We start from the raw sequence: 27,764 nt of genomic DNA, 5'->3' as shown, positions 1-27,764 counted from the left end.
TATATCTCTTTACACAGATGTTGCCCGACTGGCTAAGTATTTCCAGCATTAACTCTTGATTCAGGACGATAGGAATTTCTGTTTGAGGGTGAAAGTGAAGAGAGATTGCTCTGCTGGTGGGGATGCTTGTTTAAAAAAATGGTGATGGATTGTTTACTGCAGTTTATATACTGGAGAAAATATAAATAGAAGGGGGTGAATGAGGAGAGAGGTGAGAGAACCAAAATCCTGCAAGGGACTGACAACACTTGCTGAAAGTCTGAAATAGAAGAGAATGCTGCAGATATTCAGCATATCAGGAATTATCCCTGGAGAGAAGAAAGCTGAGTTGATGGTGCAGATCCATGACCTTTAATTGGAATTGGCCATCAGTTTTGATTGACTTATTTATAGCAACCCTGTGTGGTCAGGGTAAAAACAAAGCAAATGGAGGAAATACGTTTTAGATCATCAAATTCAATAATACATTCACTATTCTGCATATATGCCTTGCCATCTCCGAGATGAGTGTGATTGGGGCTGGCTTAGGAACAAAGAGGAATGAAGGAAGATTATTGATGTGTCAAAGGATGCCAGGGAGGGTTAAGAGGCTTGGTGTGATGACAGCTGGAAAGGTCATTGTGATTATTCAGTTGGTATAGACTGGATTAATTGTGGTAAAAAGAACAAATCTTGATACTGGTATAAAAATGGCAAAGGCACACTGATACGGTATGAATTTCTGGCCCGAGATTGGCCTTCGGGAGTGGTTTCTTTGTTCTCCTATGCTGTGCATGGTCTTGGACCACCTACAGCATCCTCCTTAATGTTTGTTACAAAGACACCGTTTTTGTTTTTTTGCCTAGTTTTATATTTGTAATCAAACAATTCACATTCGATTGAAGTGCACATTCTAGATTTTATTGATGGTAATTTGTATATATTTTAGTTTGACCATATGAAAGTTATAGCACTTTTTATACATTTCAGGGCACCATAATATGTGGGACATAGCCATGGTAAAGTAGACATGGTTAGTACTTTGTCGTATATCCCTTGCATTCAATGACTGATTGATTCATAGACATCACCAGGTGCTGAGTATCTTCGGTGGTGATGCTCTGCCAGGCCTCGATTGCAGCCATCTTCAGCTCCTGCTTGTTTCAGGGGCTTGTCTCGTTAAGTTTTCTCTTCAGCAGATGGAAGACATGCTCAATTGGATTTAGATCAGGTGACTGACTTGGCCAGTCAACAATTTTCAAGCGTTTTGCTTTGAAAAACTCCTTTGTTGTTTTAGCAGTATGTTTGGAATCATTGTCTTGCTGGAGGATGAAGCACCGTCCAATGAGTTTGCAGGCATTCACTTGGACTTGAGCAGATAAGATGTTTCTATACACCTCCGTATTCATTTTGCTCCTGCCATCAGCAATTACATCATCAATGAAGATAAGTGCACTAGTACCTGTGGCAGCCATACATGGCCAGGCCATGTCACCCTCACCACCATGTTTCACAGATGAGGTGATATGCGGTGGTGCTTGGGCAGTTCCTGTACTCCTCCATACTTTACACTTGCCATCACTCTGATACGGGTTAATCTTGTCTCATCTGTTCACAACACCTTTTTCCAGAATTCTGTAAGCTCTCTTAAATACTTATTCTTCTTTTCTTTGGCTTGGCTTCGCAGACGAAGATTTATGGAGGGGGTAAATGTCCACGTCAGCTGCAGGCTCGTTTGTGGCTGACAAGTCCGATGCGGGACAGGCAGACACGGTTGCAGCGGTTGCAGGGGAAAATTGGTTGGTTGGGGTTGGGTGTTGGGTTTTTCCTCCTTTGCCTTTTGTCAGTGAGGTGGGCTCTGCGCTCTTCTTCAAAGGAGGTTGCTGCCCGCCAAACTGTGAGGCACCAAGATGCACGGTTTGAGGCGATATCAGCCCACTGGCGGTGGTCAATGTGGCAGGCACCAAGAGATTTCTTTAGGCAGTCCTTGTACCTTTTCTTTGGTGCACCTCTGTCACGGTGGCCAGTGGAGAGCTCGCCATATAACACGATCTTGGGAAGGCGATGGTCCTCCATTCTGGAGACGTGACCCACCCAGCGCAGCTGGATCTTCAGCAGCGTGGACTCGATGCTGTCGACCTCTGCCATCTCGAGTACTTCGACGTTAGGGATGAAAGCGCTCCAATGAATGTTGAGGATGGAGCGGAGACAACGCTGGTGGAAGCGTTCTAGGAGCCGTAGGTGATGCCGGTAGAGGACCCATGATTCGGAGCCGAACAGGAGTGTGGGTATGACAACGGCTCTGTATACGCTTATCTTTGTGAGGTTTTTCAGTTGGTTGTTTTTCCAGACTCTTTTGTGTAGTCTTCCAAAGGCACTATTTGCCTTGGCGAGTCTGTTGTCTATCTCATTGTCGATCCTTGCATCTGATGAAATGGTGCAGCCGAGATAGGTAAACTGGTTGACCGTTTTGAGTTTTGTGTGCCCGATGGAGATGCGGGGTGGCTGGTAGTCATGGTGGGGAGCTGGCTGATGGAGGACCTCAGTTTTCTTCAGGCTGACTTCCAGGCCGAACATTTTGGCAGTTTCCGCAAAACAGGACGTCAAGCGCTGAAGAGCTGGCTCTGAATGGGCAACTAAAGCGGCATCGTCTGCAAAGAGTAGTATTGACAAACTGTAATTTGACCGTTCTGTTTCTGTGGCTAACAAGTGGTTTTCATCTTGCAGTGTGGCTTCTGTATTTCTGTTCATGAGGTCTTCTGCAGACAGTAGTCATTGACACGTCCACACCTGCCTCTTGAAGAGTGTTTCTGATCTGTCAGATAGGCGTTTGACTTCATTATGATGAGAATTCATCTGTCATCTGCAGTGGAGGGTCTTCTTTGGCCTACCAGTTCCTTTGCAATTACTGAGCTCACCAATACACTCTTTCTTCTTAATGATGTTCCAAACAGTTGATTTTGGTTATCCTAATGTTTGGGTGATGTCACTTACTGTTTTATTCTTGTTTTTCACCCTCATAATGCCTTGTTTGCAACAACTCTGGTCCTCATGTTGAAAAATGACATCTATAGGCTCCAAAAGTGATCAAAAGCTTTGAAGCGAGTCTGGCTCTCCTTATACCTCACCAATGAAGTCATTAAACCGACCTGAATACTCTCAAACACCTGTGAAACTAAATGCCCCAAATATTATGGTGCCCTCAAATGGGGGGAGTACGTATAAAAAGTGCTGTAATTTCTACATGGTCAAACCAAAATGTACACAAATAATCTTGAATAAAATCTGGAAGGTGTGCTTTAATCACATGTGAATTGTTTGATTACAAATTTAAAACTGTGAAGCACAGGGGCAAATAAAAGAAAGTGTCTTTGTCCCAAACATTATGGAGGGCACTACAGGTGGTTCAAGACGAGGCACAGCATAGGACTTACTGCCTAAGTCCAGTCTCAGACCAGCACTTCTTACAGTATCAGTGTGCCATTGCCCTTTTTGACAAAGGCGGACATGCAGCATCTTTCCCTTGTGCTGATGTCCTCCCTTTCTCCAAGATATCATTGGGGGGTCATCAACCAACTATTATTGCCATACCAACCATCGATCGAGGTGACTGAAATCTGCCAGGGTCCTTCTGAAAGATGTCTACACTTCTGTGATTAACCACATGGTATGGGATATTTGGAAAATCTGTTCCATTTCAATAGACATGCAGAAGAGATGAATTTGCATAGTATTGACAGAAGTTCTTTTGCTCTCACTGCCTCTCCCACCTAAAATATCACTGTTAATTTTCCCAACTCCATTAATCTGCTCTGTCATTTCCACAAATTATGCTAAAATCTCCAATCTCTGTAAATAGGATGAATAATTGTTGTCAAATTAAATTCCGTGTTATGCCATGGCCCAACATCAACAAGAATTAGGATCGAATCACCCAGATTTATGTAATGTTAGAACTTGAACAGCCAAACTGCCAGAGAGGGTTTTCATCCCATTAGTTTGTTCTGTTTTCAAATGTGGGTATGGGAGATGGAATTAAATAACTCGCTTCACTAGTGCGCAATCCTTGACTTGTATTCCACATCATAGTGCCAGTTGAGAATTTACTTTATAATTCACAGATGACTCCAATAAAATGTAATTTATGGGAAAAAAACAAAAATTCAAAGTAGAACAGGGTTAATCTTGTTTAAAAAACATATACAAGTTCACCAAGATGCTGAACTTGCAGCTTTGTATTTAAAAATTGTATTTTTAATTTAGAATCATGGAGTCAATTTTGTTGTTAAAAGCCTATAAAATGGGCTGAGGATGTGCTTCTTTCAGGTAAGGTGAGTTGCATATTAACAATGAATAGGTAATGGAGCTGGCAACTAGAGCAGTGGAATGCTCCATTTGCAGGATGTGCGAATTCTGGGAGACAACAATTGTCCCTGATGATGTCACCTGCAAGAGGTGCATCCAGCTCCAGCTCCTTACAGACTGTAATTCCTACCTATCAGCCCCTCTGCCTCATTCAAGGAGTTACTGGGAGAAAGTCATCTCCAAAAGACAGGAGGCAGGTGACTCTTTGGAGAGGAAAGGGGAATAGGCATTCAGTACAAATCAACCCTTTGGGCCGTTCCCCTCAACAATATGTAAAACATTTTGAACACTGTTGAGGGTCATGATCTAGCAGGGAAGTAAAACTGTTCCCCATCTGTCATCTCCACCAGCCACAAAGTTGTAGTGGTCAGCATCTGGCCCTTCAGCTAAGAAAAGAAGGGGGAGAAGAGGAAAGTGATAATGATTGGGGATTTCATAAATCAAGTTTATTGTCATCCAATTTTACATGCACTACCTGATGAAACAGCATTCTCCAGTCCTCAGTGCAAAACATGCAGACACACAACCAGATGTAACATACATACAGACAAATAATACATATACAGGACAAGTATTCATCTATACAAATAAATATTGCTTCCAGCTCTTTGTTAATATGCAAGTCTTAACTGACCTCACCTTACCTGAAAGAAGCACATCCTCAGCCCATTTTATGGGCTTTTAACAACAAAACTGACTCCATGATTCTAAATTAAAAATACAATTTTTAAATACAAAGCTACAAGTTCTGCATCTTGGTGAATTCTACCTTGAATTATTTGTTTTTTTCAATAATTACATTGCTTCATGAATATGAGGGTTAGTGTGCGCAGTTTGTTTGGTTGTTCAGCATTCTCACTATCCATGGGAAGAAGTTAGGCAAACAGGAAGGAGATTCTGTGAAAGAGATTGAGGCTCCTGGATGGTATGTTGCCTCCAAGGTGCCAGGGTCAGGGATGTCTCTGATCAAGTCCACATCAATTTGAAGTGGGAGGGTGTGCATCCACTTTGGAACCAAGGACATAGATAAGAAAAGGGATGAGATCCTGAAGAGGGAATATAGGGAGTTAGGAAGGAAGCTGAGAAGCAGGACTTCAAGGGTAGTAATCTCTGAATTGCTGCCTGTGCCATTGGCCAGTGAGGGTAGGAAGAGGAAATTGTGGCAGATGGATGCATGGCTGAAGAGTTATTACAGGGAAAAAGGGATCAGATTTGTGGAAGATTGGGATCTCTTCTGGGGAATGTCTGACCTGTAGAAAAAGGACAGGCTGCACCTGAACTGAAGAGGGACCAATATCCTGGCAGGCAGGTTTGCTATTGGGGAGGGTTTGGCAGGGTGATGGGCACCAGAATGTGAATGAGGAGAATCAAGCAAATAGTTGAAAGAATGACCCAATGTGCTGTGAGTTTGTGAGGAAGGACAGACAGGGGAGGAAGCATGAATGTAGGGTTTAAATTGTCTCTATTTCAATGCAGGGAATAAAGATGAGCTTAGAGCATGGATCAGTATGTGAAATATTGATGTTGTGGCCATTACAGAGACTTGGCTGGTTGAAGGACAGGATTGGCTGATGGAGGGTTTAGTTATTTTCAAAGAAATAGGATGGGACGTAAGAGAGGGGGAGTAGCATTACTGGTCAGGAATAATATCACGGCTATAGAATGGGAGGTTGCTGTAGAGGGAGTGTCTACTGACTCGGTGTGGGTGGAAGACAGAAATAGGTAACAAACAATGAGTAGTCTATGGGCCTCCAAATAGCTGTCAGGACACTGAGGAGTAGGCATGTAGGCAGATTGTGGAATGGTATGGAATACTTCAACTTCCCTAACATTGACTGGCACTTGCATACTGCAAAAGGGACAGATGGGGCAGAATTTGTCAGGTGTGTCCAAGAAGGACTCCTAACACAGTATGTGGACAAGCTGACAAGAGGAGAGCCCATCACTGGATCTAGTACAGTATAATGAACCTGGTCAGGCGGCAGACCTCTTGGTGGGGGAGCATTTCAGCGATAGTGGCTACAACACTCTGACCTTTAACATAGCTATGGACAAGGATAAAAGCAGGTGAAATGGTTGAGTGCTTAATTGGGGAAGGACAAATTATGTTGGGATGAGGCAAGAACTAGGGGAGTAAATTGGGAACAGATGCTCACCAGAGGATGTCTATATAAATTAAAGGGAGGAAAGTTTAGGGAAGGCATGAGGGGTAAGTTTTTTTTTTACGCAGGTAGTTGTGGGTGCCTGGAATGCTGTGGCAGGGGTGGTGCTGGAGGATGAAACAATTGGGGTATTTAAGAGAGACTTAGGCACATGGATGAAAGAAAAATAGAGGGTTACGAGACAAGAAGCATTTAGTATTTCTTTTCAATAATAATAATAATAACAATTACAGCACGGAAACAGGCCATTAGGCCCTTCTAGTCCGCACCGAACCAAACACCCCTTTCTAATCCCACCTCCCTGCACAATGCCCATAACCCTCCATCTTCCTCTCATCCATATACCTGTCCAACCTTTTCTTAAATAATACAATTGACTCCGCCGCCACTATTTCTCCCGGAAGATCATTCCACACAGCTACCACTCTCTGAGTAAAGAAGTTCCCCCTCATGTTACCTCTAAACCTCTGCCCCTTAATTCTTAACTCATGTCCTCTTGTTTTAATCTTTCCTCCTCTTAACGGAAATAGTCTATCCACATCCACACTGTCTATCCCTTTCATAATCTTAAATACTTCTATCAAATCCCCTCTCAACCTTCTACGCTCCAAAGAATAAAGACCCAATCTGTCCAATCTCTCCCCATACTCCAGATGCTTAAACCCAGGCAACATTCTGGTAAACCTTCTCTGCACTCTCTCCACTCTGTTTATATCCTTCCTATAATTAGGCGACCAGAACTGCACACAGAACTCCAAATTAGGCCGCACCAACGTCTTATACAATCTCAACATCACCTCCCAACTCCTATATTCCATGCAATGATTGATAAAGGCCAGCATACTAAAAGCCTTCTTCACCACCCTATTCACGTGAGTTTCTACCTTCAGGGAACGATGTACCGTCACTCCTAAATCTTTCTGCTCTTCTGTATTCCTCAATGCTCTCCCATTTACCACATATGTCCTATTCTGATTTTTCTTACCAAAATGAAGCACCTCACACTTATCAGCATTAAATTCCATCTGCCATTTTTCAGCCCACTTTTCTAAGCAGCCCAAATCCCTCTGCAATCCTAGAAAACCTTCTTCATTATCCACTATTCCACCTATCTTAGTATCGTCTGCATATTTACTAATCCAATTCACCACCCCATCATCTAGATCATTAATGTATATAACGAACAACAATGGGCCCAATACAGATCCTTGAGGCACACCACTGGTCACCGGCCTCCAACCTGACAGACAATTATCCACTACCACTCTCTGGCCTCTCCCTTTCAGCCAATGTTCAATCCATTTGACTATCTCAAAATTTATACCTAAAGACTGCACCTTCCTAACTAACCTTCCATGTGGTACCTTATCGAAGGCCTTACTGAAGTCCATATAGACAACATCCACTGCGCTACCCTCATCCACATTCCTAGTCACCTCTTCAAAAAATTCAATCAGATTGGTCAAACATGACCTTCCTCCCACAAATCCATGTTGAGTACTCCTGATCAGACCCTGTCTATCCAGATGTTTATAAGTACTATCTCTAAGAATTTTCTCCATTAATTTACCTACCACAGACGTCAAACTTACAGGCCGATAGTTGCCAGGCTTCCTCCTTGAACCCTTTTTAAATAACGGAACCACATGCGCAATGCGCCAATCCTCCGGCACTATCCCCATATCTAATGACATTCGAAAAATTACCGCCAGAGCCTCTGCTATTTCCTCCTTCACTTCTCTCAATGTCCTGGGGAAGATCCCGTCTGGTCCTGGAGACTTATCCACCTTTATATTCTTCAAAAGCCTTAAAACTACACCTTTTGTAATCTCTATATTCCCCATATTTACCCAATTTGCTTTTTTTATCCCACATCTCCCAATATCCTTCTCCTTAGTGAATACCGAAGAAAAGAAACTGTTCAATATCTCCCCCATTTCTCTAGGTTCCACACACAGTTTTCCACTCTGATTTTCTAAGGGACCAATTTTGTCTCTAGCTTTCCTCTTACCATTAACATATTTGTAGAACTCTTTTGGATTTGTTTTCACCCTGCTTGCCATAGTTTTCTCGTACCTTCTTTTAGCTTTCCTAATTCCTCTCTTAAGATTCCTCTTACATTCAATGTATCTTTCAAACATCTCCTTAACTCCATGCTTCTTATATCTAATGTACGCCTCCCTTTTTCTTCGAACCAAGTTTCCAATATTCCAATATTCCTTGAAAACCACGGCTCTCTTTTCGTAGGAATCTATAGGATAGCACAACATTGAGGGCCTGTACTGTGCTGTAATATTCTATGAAATGCCTATCTATGTTCCTGGTAGAAAGATATCATGGAAGATGTTTAGGGACATCTTGCATGAGGTTCTGGATAGGTTTGACCCATTGAGGCAGGGAAAAGTTGGTAGGGAAAGGGAACCGTGGTTGAAAAAACAGGTGTTGAAGCTAGTTAAGAGGAAGAATGAAGCATACATTACATTACAAAGCAAAAAACAGGAAGGGCTTATGTGAATTTTATTGTAGCCAGAAAGGACTCAGGAGAGTTGGAAGAGGGCATGAGAAGGCCTTGATAAGTAGGATTAAGGAGAACCATGAGGCGTTCTATGTGTACGTGAAGAATGGAAGGATGATGAGATTTAAGGTAGGGCCATGTAAGGATAAAGGAGGCAATGTGCCTGGAGGCGGAGGAAGTTGGGGAGGTCCTAAATGAATAGTTTGCTTCAGTATTCTTCAGAGAAAGGACCATGGTCAAGTTGAGGTCAGAATAGAACACATTTATGTCCTGGATGATGTTGAGATTAGGAAAGTGAAAATACTGGAAGTCCATGGGGCCAGATGAGATATACACAAGTTGTTGTGGGAAGGGAGGGGGGAGATAGGTGGGGCAGTGGCTATGATTTTTGCATCATCCTTGGCCACAGGGGAGGGGCTGGAGCATTGGAAAATGGCAAATGTGGTCCCCTTGTTTAAAAATGGTCATAGGGAGAATCCTGGGAATTGGAGACCAGTGACTCTTACATTAGTATTGTACAAACCATTGGAGTTGATTCTTAAGGACAGAGTTTATGAGCATTTGTAGAAGTACAGACTTCTCAGGGATAGTCAGTTTGGCTTTCTAAGGGGAAGGTTGTGCCTCACCAGCCTAATTGAGTTCTTTGAGGGGGGTACAAAAGTAATTAATGAAGGTGAGCAGTGATGTATATATGGATTTTATTAAGGCATTTGACAAGGTTCCCCATGAGAAACTAATTCAGAAAGTCATGTGGCATGGGATCTATAGAACCTTGGCTGTGTTGATTTAGAATTGACTTACCTGTAGAAAGCAGAGAGTAATAGTGGGTGGAAAGTATTCTGTCTGGAGATCTATGACCAGTGGAGTTCCACGGGGATCTGTTCTAGGACCCCTGTTCTTTGATTTTTATAAATGACCTAGTTGAAGAAGTGGAAGGATGGGGTCAGTAAGTTTGTGGATAATACGAAGATTGGAGGAATTGTGAATGGTGCTGAGGGTTGTCATAGGTTACAAAAGGCTATAGACAGAATGCAGAGTTGGGGGGGGTGGGGTGGGTGGGAAAGTGGCAGATGGAATTCAGTCCAGATAAGTATGAGGTTTTTTGGAAGGACAAACCTGAAGGCTGAGTTCAGGGTTAATGGTCAGATGCCTAACAGTGTGGAAGGACAGAAGAACCTTAGGGACCAAATCCATACATCTCTCAAGGTTGCCGCACAGGTTGATGAGATAGTTAAGAAGACCTATGGGATACTGCCCTTCGTAAATCGGGGGATTAAGTTCAGGAGTCCAGAGGTCATATGGAAACTCTGCAAATCTCATGCGAGACCACAGTTGGAATATTGTGTTCAGTTCTGGTCACCTCATGATAAGAAGAATGTGGAATCTATGGAATCTATGGAACATGTTTTATGAGGCGAGGTTAGCAGAGCTAGGACTTTTCTCTCTGGAGCGAAGAAGGAAGAAAGGTGCCTTAATAGAGATCTATAAGATTCTGAGAGGCATAGATAAGGTTGGCGGCTAGCTCCTTTTTCCCAGGGCAGGAGGAGCAAACACAAGAGGACATCTATACAAAGTGAAGGGAGGGAAGTTTAGGAGGGACCTCAGGGTTAAGCACTTTTTACACAAAGAGCTGTGGGTGCCTGGAATGCATTGCCAGGGGTTGTAGAGGCATTTAAGAGAATCTTAGGCACAAGGATGAAAGAAAAATGGAGGGTTACAAGGTAGGAAGGGTTTGTTTTTTTTGGTAGGCCTGTACTGTGCTAAGTTGTTCTATTTTCCAAAATAAGCAAATGGGCAGTCTATTCACAGAGGAATTTTAAAAAATTAAATGTATAACCAAATTAAACATTGCTGAAAAAGGAAAATATACTTCCCATTTCCTTGTGTTCCTTTCCCATTCCTATCACTCCTCTGGGGTTTTCTCTCTCTTTTACATCCTTTACCCCTCCCTGTTATCTATGTCTATTACGCTCTCCCACCTGCTCCCATTAGGCTCAACCATATATCTATCCCTTGATTCACCTTTCCTCACTTCTCCCACTCCTAACTGGTTACCTATTTGTTTTTCCTTATCTGAATATGAGCTGAAGGCAGGCAAGTGGGTTGACAAATTGGGTCAAAGGGCCTTTTCTATGTAGTAAAACTCGATGACTTAATTCAGGTTTATGATCTTAACCTTAATTTTTTTTAAAAGTGCAAATTTACCAGGATGTTGAAAAGGCTTACAAAGTTAAACTATTTGGCTTGGTTTTTTTCTTTGAATTTGAGTTACAAGGTCATCCAATTAAGTAGCCTGCAATACCAGGCTCATTCCATATATAACGCCCATTGTGTAGATAATTTTGCCCCTCATGTCCCTTTAAATCTACTCCTCCCTCATCACCCTCACTATATGCTCTCTTAATTTAATCTCTTCTATCTTGGTTTAAAAAATTACAATTCCCTTATTTATATCCCTCATGTTTATACTTCAATAAAACCACCATTCAGCCTTACAAGCTCCAGGGAGTACAGCCCAGCCTATCCAGGCTCTGTTGATAACTTTCACTATCTATTTGTGGCAACAGCCTTGTGAATCATTTCTACACCCATTTTACTTTATTAACATCCTTCCTATAGTATGGTGACCACAGCTGTATAAATTTCTCCATGTGCAGTCTCACCAACATCTTGTACTGCTGTAACATGACAGCCCTATTTTTGTACTCTATCACCTCATTCATATAGGCCAGAGTGCAAAACTCCTTCTTCACCACCCTGTCTCCCTGTGTTGCCACATTCAGGATTCTATCTTCTCGCCCCGTAAATCTTTTTGTTCGCTAAGGTCTTGTCATTTACAGTGTGTGTCCTGACTTGGTTTAATTTTCCAAAATGCAACATTTTGCACTTGTCCAGGATAAATTCCATCTGCCAGACATGGCCCACTTCTCCAGTTGATCTTGATCCTGTTGTGAACTCAGATAACCTTCTTTGATGTCCACTAGGCCGCCAATATGAGGTCATCCACAATCTTACAAATCATGCTTATTCCAATGTATGTTATATTCATTCCTACATTCTCATGCAAATTGTTAAAATCGATGATATACAATAGAGGACCTAAATTAGAATCTTTATGGCTCCGCAAGTTTCCAATCTACTACCACCCTTTAACTCCTACCGCTAGGCTAATTTTGTATCCAGTTGGCTAACTCCTTCTTCACTACCCTGTCTCCCTGTGTTGCCTGGATCCATGTCATCTAACCTTTCAGACCAGTCTATCTCAGGTGTAGGTAAGTATGTGGTTAACATTGGTCCGTCTGAAGGGAACTTCCATATCTTTTTTTAAAATTTAGATATACAGCACAGTAACAGGTAATTTTAGCCCATGAGTCCGTGCTGCTCAATTTACGTTTTTTGAACGGTGGGAGGAAACCAGAGCCCTTGGGAAAAACCCTCACAGACTTGTGAAGAATGTAAAAACCCAACTGGTGAGAAGGTGACCACATGGATAGGCAATAAACTTAAATGTGGAGATTTAAATTCCCCACTGAGTAAAACTGCTAAGTATTTAGCAAATTGATCTGGATCTCATATTCATTCCAGTCCACTTGTTCTATTCCATGATGATATGCTGCAATCTCTCTCTCTCTTTCTGATAGATCATATGTAGTCATTTGCTGTTGCCAAAGCTTGTAAAATATTTTAAAGTCATTTACGTAAATGAGGCAACCAATGAGAAGAGTAGCAAAGGCATGGTAATTATAGATGTTGTATAATTCCTGTACATGAATCAACCAGACAGCAATGACAGAGATTACTGCAATTTTTTACAATTTAGACATACAGCACGTTAACAGACTCTTTCGGATCATGAGTCTGGGCTGCCCGATTACACCCAACTGACCCACACCCCAGCACATTTTAAATTGGGAGAGGACAATGGAGCACCCAGAGGAAACATACACAGACATAGGGAGAACGTACAAATTCCTTACAGAGAGCAAGTGCAGTAACAATGTTGTGATAACTGCTACACTAACCATGCTGCCCTCTGTTAAAGTTATCAGAAAATATGAAACTGTTTGTTGGCCTTCCTACTGTTGAAATGGTACAGAAACGGTTTAGGGCAGCACGGTTAGCCTAGCGATTAACGCAATGCTGCTACAGAGCCAGAGACCCAGGTTCGAATCCAGCACAGTCTGTAAGAAGTTTGTGTATTGTCCCCATCCATGCTCTGGTTTCTTCCCATGTTCCAAAAACGTACTGAGTTATTTGATTAATTGACTGTATTTTGGCAGAGCGGGCTCATGGGCAAGAAGAGCCTGTTACCATGCTATATTTTTAAATTAAAAAAATTAAATAATACCATTAGTCAATATTGAAAACAATTATTTGAAGAATCAACATTGAGAATGTAATCCAATATTATTTATTTGGTTTGAGTTTTGCCTCTTAATAGTTCCTTTAATCTCCTGTCACTAGTGAGAAGCCAAAGCCATTTTGAGGAAATATTACAGTGGCATTTGTAGATTCATTTACAATGCTGTGGAAGTGATAATTGATATATTTACTCTTAGGAGAAGATAACTGATGACATACCGATGACCAGTTGGGAAAAGCGAATTTTTCTGTCACATGGTGCTTTGCTAGCCAAGTGTTGTCAAGGTGCAATGCAGCTTGCCAAGCATAACATGGAAGTTCAAGAGCTGGCATTTCAATATGGCAAGCACATGTCCTTAGCCCACAAGGTAAGAGCTTTTCATCAAGTCAAGGAATAAAATGGATATTGAATAAGAGAGTCGAGGAAGGAGAGACCGCAGGCAGAGATGGAGGAATGAATAAAATAGTGACATTTTAAAATGTTAATGTTAATGGGTTAAACAGAAAAATGAAAAGAAAGAAGGTATTAGCACATATTAAGAAAATGGGAGTAGACTTGGCTTTTCTACAAGAAACACGTTTAGTTGAGAAAGAACATTTAAAGTTAAAAAGAGATTGGGTTGCGTATGTGGCAGCTTCGTCGTTTAATTCTAAGGCAAAAGGAGTGGCAGTCTTGGTGAGGAAAAATCTTCCAGTTAAAATACAAAATGTAGTAATAGACAATGTGATGAAACATTGTCAAATATATTCAGAATTGTGAACAGAATTGTTAAATCTCTATGCATCAAATAAGGATGATGGAAATGTTATGAATTTAGCAGAGGGGCATGAAAATATTTTAATAAGAGGAGACTTTAATTTTTGTCTAGATCCAGTTCTAGTCAGAACTGTTAGAAGAATATCAAGAGCTAAAACAGCAAAAGCTACATTGGTATTGACGAGAGATTTGAATTTAATAGATGCGTGGAGAAGAATTCATCCTCGAGAAAGAGATTACTCTTTTTATTCAAATTGTTATGAGCCCAGAGGACCCCAAAACCCAGCCGCAATAGATATTCACCAAGACAAACGGTTACTTAAACAAAAGTTGCTTTTAATTATCTTTAAACATGAAAACAGAATCACACTTTAACTTATCGATATTAACTTAACTAACCTAACTTAACCCCTTTCTAATTATAAGCGCACGAGTATGTAATGTGTGCTTAAATTCAAAAAAGTTCTTTGGTTACAGTCCAATCTCACTTCTCACTCCTCCAAGTTCACTGGTTTCAGCAATTCTTATACTGTGCACAGAATTTAACATTTATGAAGTTCACCAGGTGTTGGTGTTGAAAGGTAAATGGTTACCACTCAGGAAGGTGCTTATCGGTTTTCAGAGAGAGATTTGTTGTACGATGGACACCCAGTCACCTTTGTGTCTTACTGATGAAACTTGCCCCCTTCAGGGTTCTCCAGATGATAACCTCTTTCTTTCAGGTCACATTTTTGTTTCTCTTATTTCAAGTAAAACATTAGACAGTCAGTCCTCTCCTCTTGCATGAAGCACAGGGCTTTGACCAGGCTGAATGAAGCATGTACAAACCTGTCTTCCAAATGGGCTTTTCACAAGCTTGTCCTCTTCCAGGCCCTTCTTGTGTGTGTGTGTGTGTGTGTGTGTGTGTGTGTGTGTGTGTGTGTGTGTGTGTGTGTGTGTGTGTGTGTGTGTGTGTGTGTGTGTGTGTGTGTGTGTGTGTGTGTGTGTGAGAGAAATCCTTTTTGACTCTCTCTGCTTGCAAAACCACATGACCCTCTTAGAACAACTCCAGACAATCTGCGGCTCCAACAAAATCTTTCATCAGTTGCCTTTTGTAAACAACAATCCATTAATGAAGTCTCTTGAGCACTCTCTGAAGCTCTTGCAAAAGCTATGGAGCCGATATGTCTAGCATGGGCAGAGCTCCAGTATTTCAAATAAGATCTGTTTTAAACTGTTTGTATGTAACCTATTCTAACAAACCTTTCCCAATTTATCTCCCCAAAACATATCTATATACTCTGTCACAAAATAGACATTACACTTATTCTAGAATTGATTTATTTTTAATCTCATCACAGCTACTGGGCAGAATATAAAGTAAAACTTTAATCTTATCTTTCTCCTTTATTAATGATTATTACAATGCCAGACAAATAGAAATCAGTTTATTGATGGAGTTTAGTTTCATCACTATTAAAAAGTTCAGATATCAAAGATTTTATTAGAGAACAAATGCAACTTTTTTGTGATACAAATCTGAACTCTTTGAATGACAAATTTGCAATGTGGGATGCTTTGAAAGCATGTCTGAGAGGTCAATTATAATTTTTACATAAAAAATTAAGGATTATATGAAAGAGGTAGATCGATTAGAACAAGAAATAATGGTCTTGGAGAAAGATCTTCAAAAAGAAGCTCTGAGGGTAAACAGGCAATTAATCATTAAAAAAAATTATAATACAACACATTACAGACCTATAGAAAAGAAAAGCTGATTACAAGAACTAAACAGAGGTACTATGAGTTAGGTGAAAGATCACATAAAGTACTTGCATGGCGATTGAAAGCAGAGCAGGTATCAAGAACAATTAATGCAATTAAAATTATTTAAATGTCATTAGTTACAAAGCTCTAGAAATAAATGAATTATTTAAGAAATTTTATTCTAAACTATACACTTCAGAGTCTTTACGAGATGAAAATAAAATAGGTGGTTACTTATCTCAGATCCATTTACCAAGACTGAACATGTTAAAACAGTGGTTCTCAACCTTTTTCTTTCCACTCACATACCACTTTAAGTAATCCCTTTGCCATTTGTGTAAGGGATTGCTTATGTGAGTGGGAATGGAAGGTTGAGATCACTGCTTTAGAACCAATTGTTACTGAAATATTTTGCTTGAGAAAAATTTACTTTGGAGTTATGAAACCATGCACATAACAAGTCAGTTAGGTACGATTGCAACAATGGTTGTCAAACATTTTCTTTCCACCTGCATACCACCTTAAGCAATCCCAGATCACCTATGTCATAGGGAATACTTAAAGTTGTATGTAAGTGGAAAGAAAAAGGTTGAAAATCATAATGGTTGAACAAACAGAATTATGTGGTAATTTTACACAATTAGAAGTGAAAGGGGCAATTATTTATTTACAAAGTAATAAAGCATCGGGAGAAGATGGCTTCCCATCTGAATTTTATAAAGAATTTAAGGATTTATTAATTCCTATTTTTATGGAAGTGGTTGATCAACAATCAATAATGCATACAGTTCCAGAATTATTCTCAACAGCAATAATTACTGTGATAGCAAAAAAAGATCAAGATCCTTTGAAACCTTCATCATGTAGACCTATCTCTTTGCTGAATGCAGATTATAAGATACTCATTAAAATATTGGCAAATAGGATGACTAAATTATTACCAAAATTACTAAATATGGACCAAACAAGCTCTGTTAAAAAGAGTCAACCAATGGATAATGTGGCTAGATTAATTAGTATTATATATCTAGTACAAAAAAGAAAGGTCCAAGTGTTACTGTGTCTTTAGATGCAGTAAAAGCCTTTGGTAGATTGGAATGGGATTTTTTTGTTTAAAGTCCTGGATAAATTTGGATTTGGACAAACTTTTATAAATTGGATTAAAGCACGATATAATCATCCTAAAGCTAAAATAGTAACCGACGGCCAGATATCTACTTCATTTCAACTGACAAGATCAAGTAGACAAGGATGCCCTCTATCTCCAGCTTTGTTTATATTAGCAGAAGTAATTAGAAGTGGTTTTGAAATTAAAAGATTTAAGGTTGGTCAAGAAAAGTGTAAAATTAACTTATTTGCAGATGATGTCTTAATGTATTTGACAGAACCAGAGATTTCCTTAAGGAAATTACAACATAATTTAGAAAAATATGGTAAGATTTCTATTTATAAAATAAATTGGGACAAAAGTGAAATTATTCCTCTTACAGAAGGAGACTATATTCTCTGTCAGAGAAATACTCAATTTAAATAGCCAAAAGATGGGATCAAATATTTAGGTGTTCATGCAGATAACAATTTTAAAAACATATAAATTGAATTATTTGCCATTACTCAAAAAAGTTGATTTTTTTTTAAATGGATGACTCTGCCTATAACATTAATAGGAAGAGTTAATTGTATAAAGATAATATATTTTGAGCTTTACCTGTATTACTACCACAGAAGTTTTTCCAAGAATTAAATAAACATGTCAGGAAATTTCTTTGGGCAGGTAAAATGTCAAGAGTTTCTATAAAAAAAAATAACATGAAAAAATGAACAAGGAGGTTTACAACCTCCTAACTTATTATTATCAATAATTATTATCAAGCGGCTCAAATGAAATTTCTTGCATCTTTCCTTGAAGAAGTAGAAAAGCAGGCATTCTTTCCACTCACATACCACTTTAAGTAATCCCTATGCCATTGGTGCTCTGTGATTAGTAAGGGGTTGCTTAAGGTGGTATGTGAATGGGAAGGGAAGGTTGAGAATCACTGCTCTAGACCCATTGTTTCTGAAATATTTTGCTTGAGAAAAATTGTAATTGGTCCATTTCCTTTGGAGTTATGAAACCGTGCACATGATGAGTCAATTAGGTACGATTGAAACAGTGGTTTTCAAACTTTTTCTTTTTACTCCATACCACTTTAAGCAATCCCTTACTAATCACAGGGTGCCTATTACACATGGAATACTTAAATTGGTATGTGAGTGAAAAGAAAATGGTTGAGAACCACTGAACTAAATAAGATAGGAGAGAGGTTAGCAGAGGAATTTATATATAAATGGGACTGGAACTAAGGAGACAACATTTGATTATTATTTGGAATAAGATAAATGATGAAATTGGAACAAAAGGAAGAATATCATCTAAAATGCCTTTGTTTCAAAATCAACTTGTACCTTTTTCAAAAGGTATACAAATAAATAAATAACATAACATAACAATTACAGCACGGAAACAGGCCATTAGGCCCTTCTAGTCCGCACTGAACCAAACACCCCTTTCTAGTCCCACCTCCCTGCACAATGCCCATAACCCTCCATCTTCTTCTCATCCATATACCTGTCCAACCTTTTCTTAAATAATACAATTGACTCCGCCGCCACTATTTCTCCCGGGAATTTTTGGTCCAATAAGAGTATTAAAAATATTGAAGATTGTTATGAACAAGACCAATTGATGTCATTTGAACAAGTGAGGAACAAATATGGAATACCTAATAATACTTTACTTTTTTATTTTCAACTGAAAGCATTCTAAAGGGAAAATTTAGGTTCAGAGATGCGACTACCTATTTGTAATGAGGAGAGAAAACATTAAGAAATTTACATTGACAATATATCTTTTACTGCAAAAAGGAACTATTAAACAAGAGCTACACAAATCTAGGAAGAAATGGGAGCTGGACTTGAATATTACAATTGATGAGCAAAGATGGTCTGATCTCTGTCAAGATAGAATAACAAATATTATTAATGTAAGATATAGATTGGTTCAGTATAATTTCTTACATCAATTATTTTTAACATCACAAAAATTGAATAGAATGAAATCAGATTTATCAGAACAATGTTTTAGGTCTGATGAGGAGATGGGTACTTTCTTTTACATTCAACTTGATCATGTTCTCAGGTAAAACCCTTTTTGGTGGATTTAGGAATTTTTTTTAGAACAAGCTACAGGTACAATGTTTCCATTAAACCCAGATTTATTCTTATATTCCAATATAGAAGGAACAAGGCCTAAGTTGGAATTGTAAATTTATCAAATGAAATTTGTTAAAATAGCATTAACAGTAGCAAGGAAATGTATTGCATTGACTTGGAAATCAGATTCTTACTTAGGAATGAGAAGATGGAATGCAGAAATACAAAGCTGTATTCCTTTAGATAAAATGACGTATAATTTGAGAAATAAATATTTTATAATTTTGTGAATATGGAGCCCATATATGCATATATTGGGTATAAATATGTAGAAATGTTCTTCCTGCCCTTTAGTCCTGTGTTAACCTTCTTCCCTAAAATGAAGTGACTATATAAGATGTGTTTAATTCCAATGTGTTGGAATGTGATGCTCCAGGCAATCCAAGGTACTATACTATTCTTTTTCTTTCTTTTTATTACTATCTTTCTTTCTTTTACTAAATATAACATATTACACACATATATATTCTTTATAAGGGTGGGGATTAGGATAGGGAGAGAAGTGGAGGGGATATAACCATCATAACAAATGAAATTATCTTCAATTTAAACACAATTGTATAATGATTCATTAATGACATGTATGGAAAGACTTTTAAATAAAATATTCATGAAAAAAGGAATAAAATGAAACCAATTCCATTCACCCGATATATTCACACAAATCTGGGAAAATTTTACAGAGTAATGATTTTTGGGACACTACTGACTGTAAGCTGGTGGTTCCAAGTGTGTGTCATTGTTGAAAATCTACATATGTTTTATTTCAAGTGAGGATATAACACTTCTTAAAAATGATCTCTCAAACCTGATTGATGACTGCATTGCCAGGGCTGTTGAAATTTTCCTTCATGTTCAACAATTTTCCTAGCAGAAAGCAAGGCAGCCAATAATACTTGTAGAGGAAATTGTCTTCCAAAGATTAGTTACAGTGCAAGATTGACACTAAAAGCAGAATTAGACAAAATCTCTCTCTAAATGTATCCATGTCAGTTAATTGTCTTTAACATTCCTTTCCCCACACACTACTCCACCCTTCTTGCCCTTGGGGATGAAAGGGGAAGTGATCATATTAATTCACTATTAGTCTCTTTGTATGGAAAATACATCTTCTCATTTGAGTCATAGCTCCCACACAAAAAAAACCCAAAAGTAACCAGTGATTCTAATTTTGAGTACAATTATTTTAATTTTTATTGTTTGTCCCTGCTCGATAACTACTTAGTTTAACTTGGAATGACAGCATTTATGAAGTCCTTTTCACATCCCTTTCACTGCATTTGATGGTCATGATGTGTTTTTGAAATGGAGTATCAAAGAAAATATCAGAACTTGTCAAGGGTTCTACTTTTTATTATTGATGTTGGTCCAAGGTTGACCTAAGCAGAGTTGTTCAAGAATAGATTTGTAAGAGTCCTATATTTCCTTCTCCCTCCCTGTATTTTTCCTCTTCCATTTTTCGAGAAATCTAACCTGGCTGGGCAGAATTCAGTCTCCAGAAGACGTAAGAGTTCCTGACACCTGATACTCAGTAATTAAAGATAATGAAATTAACCAAAAAATAAATCAGTATAAATGCATGATGCAGATGGTGTTCAAAAATTTGGACCGTCCTTTGATTTATTGCCTATATATCTATATATATATATATAGATATATAGATATATATATATATACACAATATATATTGTATATTGCTTTTGTAACCTATGAGCTTAACAATAAGAGTTGTTTCAGTTTTGGTCTTATTTGTTATTCTGTTGCTCTGTGGCAACTGCAGGATAATTTTGCTGTAATTTAAGATAGCTGACTTTGGCAGTTGCTTTTCAGTGTCAGTCTGTTACTATAAGCAGCTTTTGAGAGATCTGTGCCAAGCTTAATGAGACGTCAGACAATATCTCCTATTACCTGAATATTTTCTTTAATTTGATCTGTATCTCAAAAAAATACTGACTAAACTTTCTTAATGAACACAAGGAAATCTCCTTAATTTCCTACAACCACTTTTCCTTACCATGTCAGATTAACCATTTCATTAAATTATTTCCAATATAATTTATTCCAGCACAGATTATATTCCCAGCCTGCTGATGTATTGCGATACTTTTACTATTTTATTATTCCACAGACCTTCTACTTATTTTTCAAGGTAAACTAGAAATTGGGGCCAAGAATTGAAAATGTCCTTTCATTAGGTGGTATTGAATGAACAAACTGTTCTCATACTTGTGTGATTTTTATCCCCTGCAACCTGTGTATTTATTTTCATAAATCTGTGCAATGTATATACATGGCTTGACAGCACCACATGATTTAATCTTTCTTCTATTTATCAGTTCAACGTATTCTGCACTTACCTTCCTTGAGAGTTTTCAGGCAAGTTTCATGGTTATTTTGAGCCAAGAGAGGGCAATGTACTGTTCATTCGGAGTTGGAGCTGAGAGGATGTGCACTGACTCTAGCAAGACCTTTTCCAATCATGAATTTTAAATGATACTAATAAATAAACACAAAGTTATGTCAGGAAAAATGGCAGAAAATCATTTTGTTTCTGATGTTTTAGTAAAAAACCTGTTTACCACTGATTTTGTTCATGATGGTTAAATTAATTTATTTAGATAAGAAGCAGAAAGTTAAACCAAGTCTAATACCCTTAATGTAAGTAATTAACATCCTGCTGCACAAATACCATTCACTTAATTTGTTACACTTAGAAGAAAATATCAATTGCATTGTGAACAAAATTCAGTTGAGATCCAAAGCATATGGGAGAGATGATTGCAAATCATTGCAGAACTTTCCAGTTGGCATCTGTGGTGTCAGAGACCAGACATGTTTGTTCATGAAATTGCTTATTGGATAGTCGGCAATAGTTTAGTTTTAGCATCTTTGCTTTGACTGGACGTGTTGAGGAGGAGCAGTTTGAATGGTTGTTAAAGGAAATATTATTGGTTGAGTTTTCTTTCAGAATCCATATTATATTTTACTATAATTAATCATTGTTATCAGTCCCTTGAATGAATTTCACTGGCAAAAATTCCCTGCACTGTATTTTTGCTCTTCCTCCATACCCTGCACTTTTTGACTACTGTTGCACTCTGGTCTACACTTATTTACTGTTCATATCGCATTACCTGCTGGATAGCTCGTATAAAAAAGCTGCTTACTGTATTTCAGTATGCGGGATAAATAAACGATTCCATTTAATTGGATGACTTTGCTTAACTAAAAGTGATTAGAAGACTTACTCATCTTTCTGAATGTATATTTTAATCTTGTGGTTTGCAATTATTGGCTTGAAGAAGTGGAATAAATCAAAGAGTGACAGTTCATTCATGAGGCCAGGTTAATGTTGTTAAATATGAAATATTTTGTTTTTACAATGTCACTTGACCTTGGTCCTTACCATTCTAAGATGGGCATTGCCGTCTGTAATGTCAGTTTCCAATTCTTTGGTTTCTTTATCAATCTCTTCTCTTCCTCAGTGTAAGTTTTATAAAATTAAAACTTCCACTCCTGAACATTCAGAGTCATTCTTTGCACAAAAAAATGTCACTCCACATCCTAAGCAACTTAACTAATGAGAGGTGGCTTCGTTTCAAAACAAGTAAGTTAGAAAATAATTTCATTAAGCTATTTTGAATTTCAGCACACATTAGCCTGCTTTGCACTGCTTTATTCTGAACTATTTTTCTAAATGCCAGTGTATGAGTCCCTAATATAATTATTTAAAAGTGGTGATCATGGTCTTTAATCTCCTACAGTTGCAGGGAGTAACAGATAATTTACCAAACTGTTGAGTACATGGGGCACACCTTGTTGAGCCTGTTGCATATGAGCAACCTCAGTTAAATCAACTCAATATGTCAATTTAATTTATAATTTTTCTTCACAATTTCTCATGCAGCCCTGGCACGCATGTAACGAGAGACACAAGTACTCGAGAGGAGAAAAATGATAAGAGAGAATAGTAGATCAGGGAATGAAGGGAAGGAGGTAGGGAGCTAGAAGGAGGACCATTTGTGCTATGTGCAGGTCGAGAGGATGGGAGAGGAGAAGGTGGAATGGTCCAGAAGGATCAGGGAAAGCAAGAGTAAATATGTGGTTATTGCTTTGCCATATACAGTAAAATCCCAATTATCTGGAATTTAAACAACCGGCAAAGCAAATCATGGAAAATAAATGGGTTAAAAAAAAATACAAAAGTTTAAAATTAGTGCACTTCACTGTTGGTTCTCCATTAACATGCAGGCTCAAGCAACCGAAAAACTTGCTTATCCGACATCTACCAATCCCTGTAGGTGCTAGAAACCAGGGGTTTTAATGTACTCATTTTAGTTGAAAATTTTGCTCATTTTTATAATATTCCTATTTGATAAATGAAATGTAATCTTTATTTTCTAATTTTTCTCTATTAATTCTTTTGACTTTGCAGTTCAATTCAGACCTTCAGCCATTTATTGAGGAAACCTGTGATCCCATGCCTTTTAGCCTGAACTCCGCTCCTGTAATATTGCACCAGGAGTCTTCGGGTCGTGACACATGGATTCATCAACTTGAACAGGTATGTTTTGCAAGGAACATTATTGACTCGTATAAGTAGTTTTCAAACCTAGAATTGTCCTGAGTCATCGGGAAGATATGTGGTCACCAAGTCTTGCTTCCGTGAGAGATTTGAAGTCCCAATAATTAATTATTCCTGATTAGGAATCGACAGAAAACGTTGTTACTATTCTCTGTGGTCAGGCAGCATTTGAGAGACAAAGAGAGTTAAATACTCAGGTGAATAACCTTGCAACAGAACTCATGATGATGTATCTGATGAAGAACAATGATCGAATGTGAAAGCAATGAAGCTTCATTTTTATTTATTAGTTCTGTTCAAATAAAATCATCTCATCCTTTGATTTTTTTTTTTCCTTTTCATTATCTGTTAACACAAAATATGGAAGTAACACGAACGATAGATGCATTACCAAAACGGTCATTCTTCACAAGGTAATTGAAGCAGTAAGTGGTGACGGACTGTTCCGCTGTGAGCCATTACGGTTGTCCTCGCATTTGCACGGTATGAAGGAGGTCATAGTGGAGCAGTTAAAACCCAAGTAACATACAAAGAGCTGGAGGAACTCAGCAGGTCAGGCAGCATCCAAGAAACAGAACTGGCAGCTGACATTTTTGGGCTGAAAACCCACCTGCCTGAGTTTTCTTCATGATAACAATGTTATTGAATAATTAATGAATTATGGTGTGAAGAAATTCTGTGCTGATCCATATGTAAGCTGAGTAGTGCATGAATGGTTGTGTGGTTAGATAGGGAGAATAAATATAAACTAATTATCAAAAGAACCAGGGATGATTAAGAGAAATATATTTAGGGAGCGAGTCATGATTTGGAAAGCTCTGCTTTTAGATCGATAAAGGAAAACCATGCTTAACTAATTTGATCTGATGTTTCTGAAGAAGTGAGATGGAGGGCATAAAATCAGTAAAACTGAAGCCATGGGATGACTTAAACATGAGGACAAACTGAGCACAAACAGTATTAATGTGTTGATTCATAAATGACTTCAGAAAGCCAGCTGTTTGTTCTGTTTAAATAATCCAGTGGGTGGCAAAGAATGTCAAACCGGCAACTTTCATGTCCTTTTCTGGGCATTCCATAGTGTTTGTGCATGGTAGGTCCCCATAAACAACAAACTGGATGTTATGACCAAAAAGGTGGACCGGACCTAGGTGGGAATTCCCAGGAAATCAGCACTGAACTATTAGCATTTACCCCTTTAAATGGAGGGTGGAACTTCTGAACTAGCTGGCTGCAATGCACGGATTTTCCTCGTGGGCTCTGGAATTGGGTTCTCAGGGAGCCCAGCAGCAGAGCATACACTTGTGGAATATGCCTGAGCCTGCACTGGATAAAACCATTCATTTTAATGGACAGGATCTGCTGTTTAGAAGACGAATATTAGGTAATTTGTTGTTTTTAATGATTTCACTTTTTAATTTATACATATTTTAAATTATGAATTTAATTTTGAGTTTGATTTTTAAAAGTGTGTGCTTCTGAATTTAAGAGCTTGCCAAGGCTTACTGCACACTGTATTCAGCGATCGGTTTATGTTCAGCAGTTCTAGACTGCCCACCGACTGGTATTACACTGCTTAAGGCTTATGGGCGCGTAGGAGCTCAGTGTTTTAGCTTTGCAAGAAAGTTGATGCGAGTGGATTTGAAAGTATTGAGATTGTTATCACCCTTACATAGGTCATCAAGTTCTCAGCCATTCTCTTTTATGTTGTGATGAAAGATAAATATTGGCAGGAAAATTGAGTAAATCCATGGCTTTCCTTTAAAATAGTGTCATGAGAACTTCTGTGCTCAAATAATTTAAGCAACCCATCTGAATGAAAGTGCAGCATCCTCAGTAATGCACTGAAATCCTAGCCTAGATTTATGTGCTCAAGCATGTCATTGTTGTGTTCTGAGGTTTACAATCATATTAGAGCTGCTTAATCATTGATTCTTTGTATTGATATTTCTTGTGAAACATTTGTTTATGCAGATGTTTATAGTTTGTCAATAGTCTGGTCATTTTTAACCAATTTTAAAACTGGGAAATCCTCTTGAGAATTAAGTCATTGGTTATAATAACGGGTTATAGGATTGATTTTGCATGCATGGGATAATGAACAAATCTCGTGATATTGGGGAAGTCACAGATTACTGGATAGATAATTAACCTTTGAAAGACCTGGTGAATATTTATAGCTTTATCTAATCCAAAAGCTGATATTCAAGATGAACAGATCATAAGCTAGGCCAATGACCAAATGTTTGCCCAGATTTGGCTGAACTGCTTTAGTAAGGGGTCAAATGTGTGGGAAATTATCTATGAAAGATGATGGCATTGGACGAAAGGCTTCATTTGCAAGAAAAGTGTACAGAAATTTATCTCTATTCCTCGAGCACAGAAAGTTTCTGTGCTATAATGTTCTAAAGTTAAGGATAAAATGACAGAAGTGTTTAAAATTATTGAGGATCTAATGAGGTAATTAACAACAAATATTTACATGCAAACTTAAATTTATAATTAGAGGGCAAGCTTAAGTTAATTAGGCTTGAGATCTAGATTGTGTGAACCAAATCACCAGAAATAATGGCAAACTATTATTTAAAAACTAAAATTTGGAAGGCAGAATTAAGGACAGAGCAGAGTAAGGTAGTGTGTAGTGGGGTCACTACGGTTATAGCTCGAGGTAGAAAGAAGACTCACACGCTAAGGGAGTGTAATCGACACCGACTTTATTGGACTTCAGCTCTGCCTTTTATAGGCAGCTGGCTGTGTCACCACTGGGACGTGGCTTGAGCAAGTCCGACTGCTGATTGGTTGTCCTGAATGCGCGTGCCCAGATTGGACCCCCTGGAATCCGCTGGCTGTGATTGGCCAAATCAACCGCTATTCCTGCAGTCTATGGGAGCGGGTGTTTCATCCCGCGTGCTGTCTGCCCTATCTTTGTGTTCGACAATAGTTTGTTGTGTTGGCCTGTGAAATGGGCTGTGGGCTGCTACACAATTTTCCCCACCCCCCAGAACTGGCCATTGGGACACTGTCTTTTGGTGGTCAACCCCTGCACTGTGGGGTCGGGTGAATAACTGGCTGGTTAACGTCCAAATGGGCCAGTCGAGTGTGGAGGTCTCCTCCCTGCTGCCAATGTCCAACACGCAGGTGGAGCCATTGTGTCTGACGACGCGGTATGGGCCTTCATAAAGCTGTTGAAGGGGTGGCTGGTGGGCCCTGTGTTGGACAAAAAAACGTAGTGGCAGTCTGCAAAGTTTTTTTGGACAAAGGTGCTGGTTTGCCCATGAGCTCTGGGCTTAACTGGGGCTAGTGAGCTAGGCGCTCGCGCAGCTGAGACAATGTAGCCACCGGGAGTTCCCCCAAGTCCTCCGAAGCCATCACGAATGCACCCAGGATGACTAGGTGTGCCCCATAGGCTAACTTGGCAGAGGATTCCTTGAGATCCTCTTTTGGGGTGGTCCAGATGCCTAGCAGGACCCAAAGGAGTTCATCTGCCCAATTCGTTCCGGTGAGTCAGGCCATCAGAACTGTCTTCAGGTGCCTGAGGTATCTCTCCACCAACCCGCTGGCCTGCGAGTGGTGTGCTGTGGTATCGTGGAATTGAGTCCCCAGGGCATTTGCTAAGATAGTCCACAGGCTGGAAGTGAATTGGGCCCCTCTGTCAGATGTTAAGTGTTTGGGGACCCCGAAACATGCCACCCGGGTGTTCAGTAATGCCCGTCCACATGTCTCTGTGGAGATTTCAGGTTGCAGCACCGCCTCTGGCCATCTAGTCATCCAGTCGATCATGGTCAATAGATAATGTGCACCTCTGGATACAGGTAGGGGTCCCACAATGTCTGTGTGCACTTGGCTGAAACAGCGGTGTGCTGGTCGAAAGGCTGCAGAGGGGCTTTTATGTAGGTCTGGATCTTGGAAAATTTGTAGATTATGTTATTATCATGCAGAGCTAGAAAGTCGTAGGTGTAAAGTGAGTGGAGCAGGGGGCAAAGAACACAGCCCTGTGGTGCTCAGTACTGATGGAGTTTGTGAAGGAGAAGTTCTTACCAA

General features: G+C 39.1%; 1 protein-coding gene and 1 long non-coding RNA gene across 10 annotated transcripts in view; one reads left to right on the top strand and one right to left on the bottom strand.

The window, feature by feature from the left end:
- The window catches only part of pdss2 (prenyl (decaprenyl) diphosphate synthase, subunit 2), a 243,407-nt gene that overhangs the window by 170,068 nt on the left and 45,575 nt on the right, over positions 1–27,764 (top strand). For 8 of the 9 annotated variants that reach the window (XM_069887508.1, XM_069887514.1, XM_069887512.1 and 5 more), the window contains 2 exons: positions 13,581–13,751; positions 23,574–23,702. In XM_069887508.1, the coding sequence (XP_069743609.1) occupies positions 13,581–13,751; positions 23,574–23,702 (300 nt within the window). The remainder of the gene's footprint in view (positions 1–13,580; positions 13,752–23,573; positions 23,703–27,764) is intronic. The other variant, XM_069887513.1, reaches the window with a different exon arrangement.
- Positions 17,594–23,923, bottom strand: LOC138737058 (uncharacterized). The gene is made up of 3 exons (XR_011340736.1): positions 23,751–23,923; positions 21,496–21,634; positions 17,594–17,678 (listed from the first exon to the last, which is right to left on the bottom strand). It is a non-coding gene; the product is annotated as an uncharacterized lncRNA (long non-coding RNA).

Source organism: Narcine bancroftii, chromosome 6 (genome assembly GCF_036971445.1).
Source record: "Narcine bancroftii isolate sNarBan1 chromosome 6, sNarBan1.hap1, whole genome shotgun sequence".
Classification (NCBI taxonomy): Eukaryota; Metazoa; Chordata; class Chondrichthyes; order Torpediniformes; family Narcinidae; genus Narcine; species Narcine bancroftii.
The sequence above is the reverse complement of the archived record's forward strand: the minus strand, read 5'-3'. Positions and strand labels throughout refer to the sequence as shown.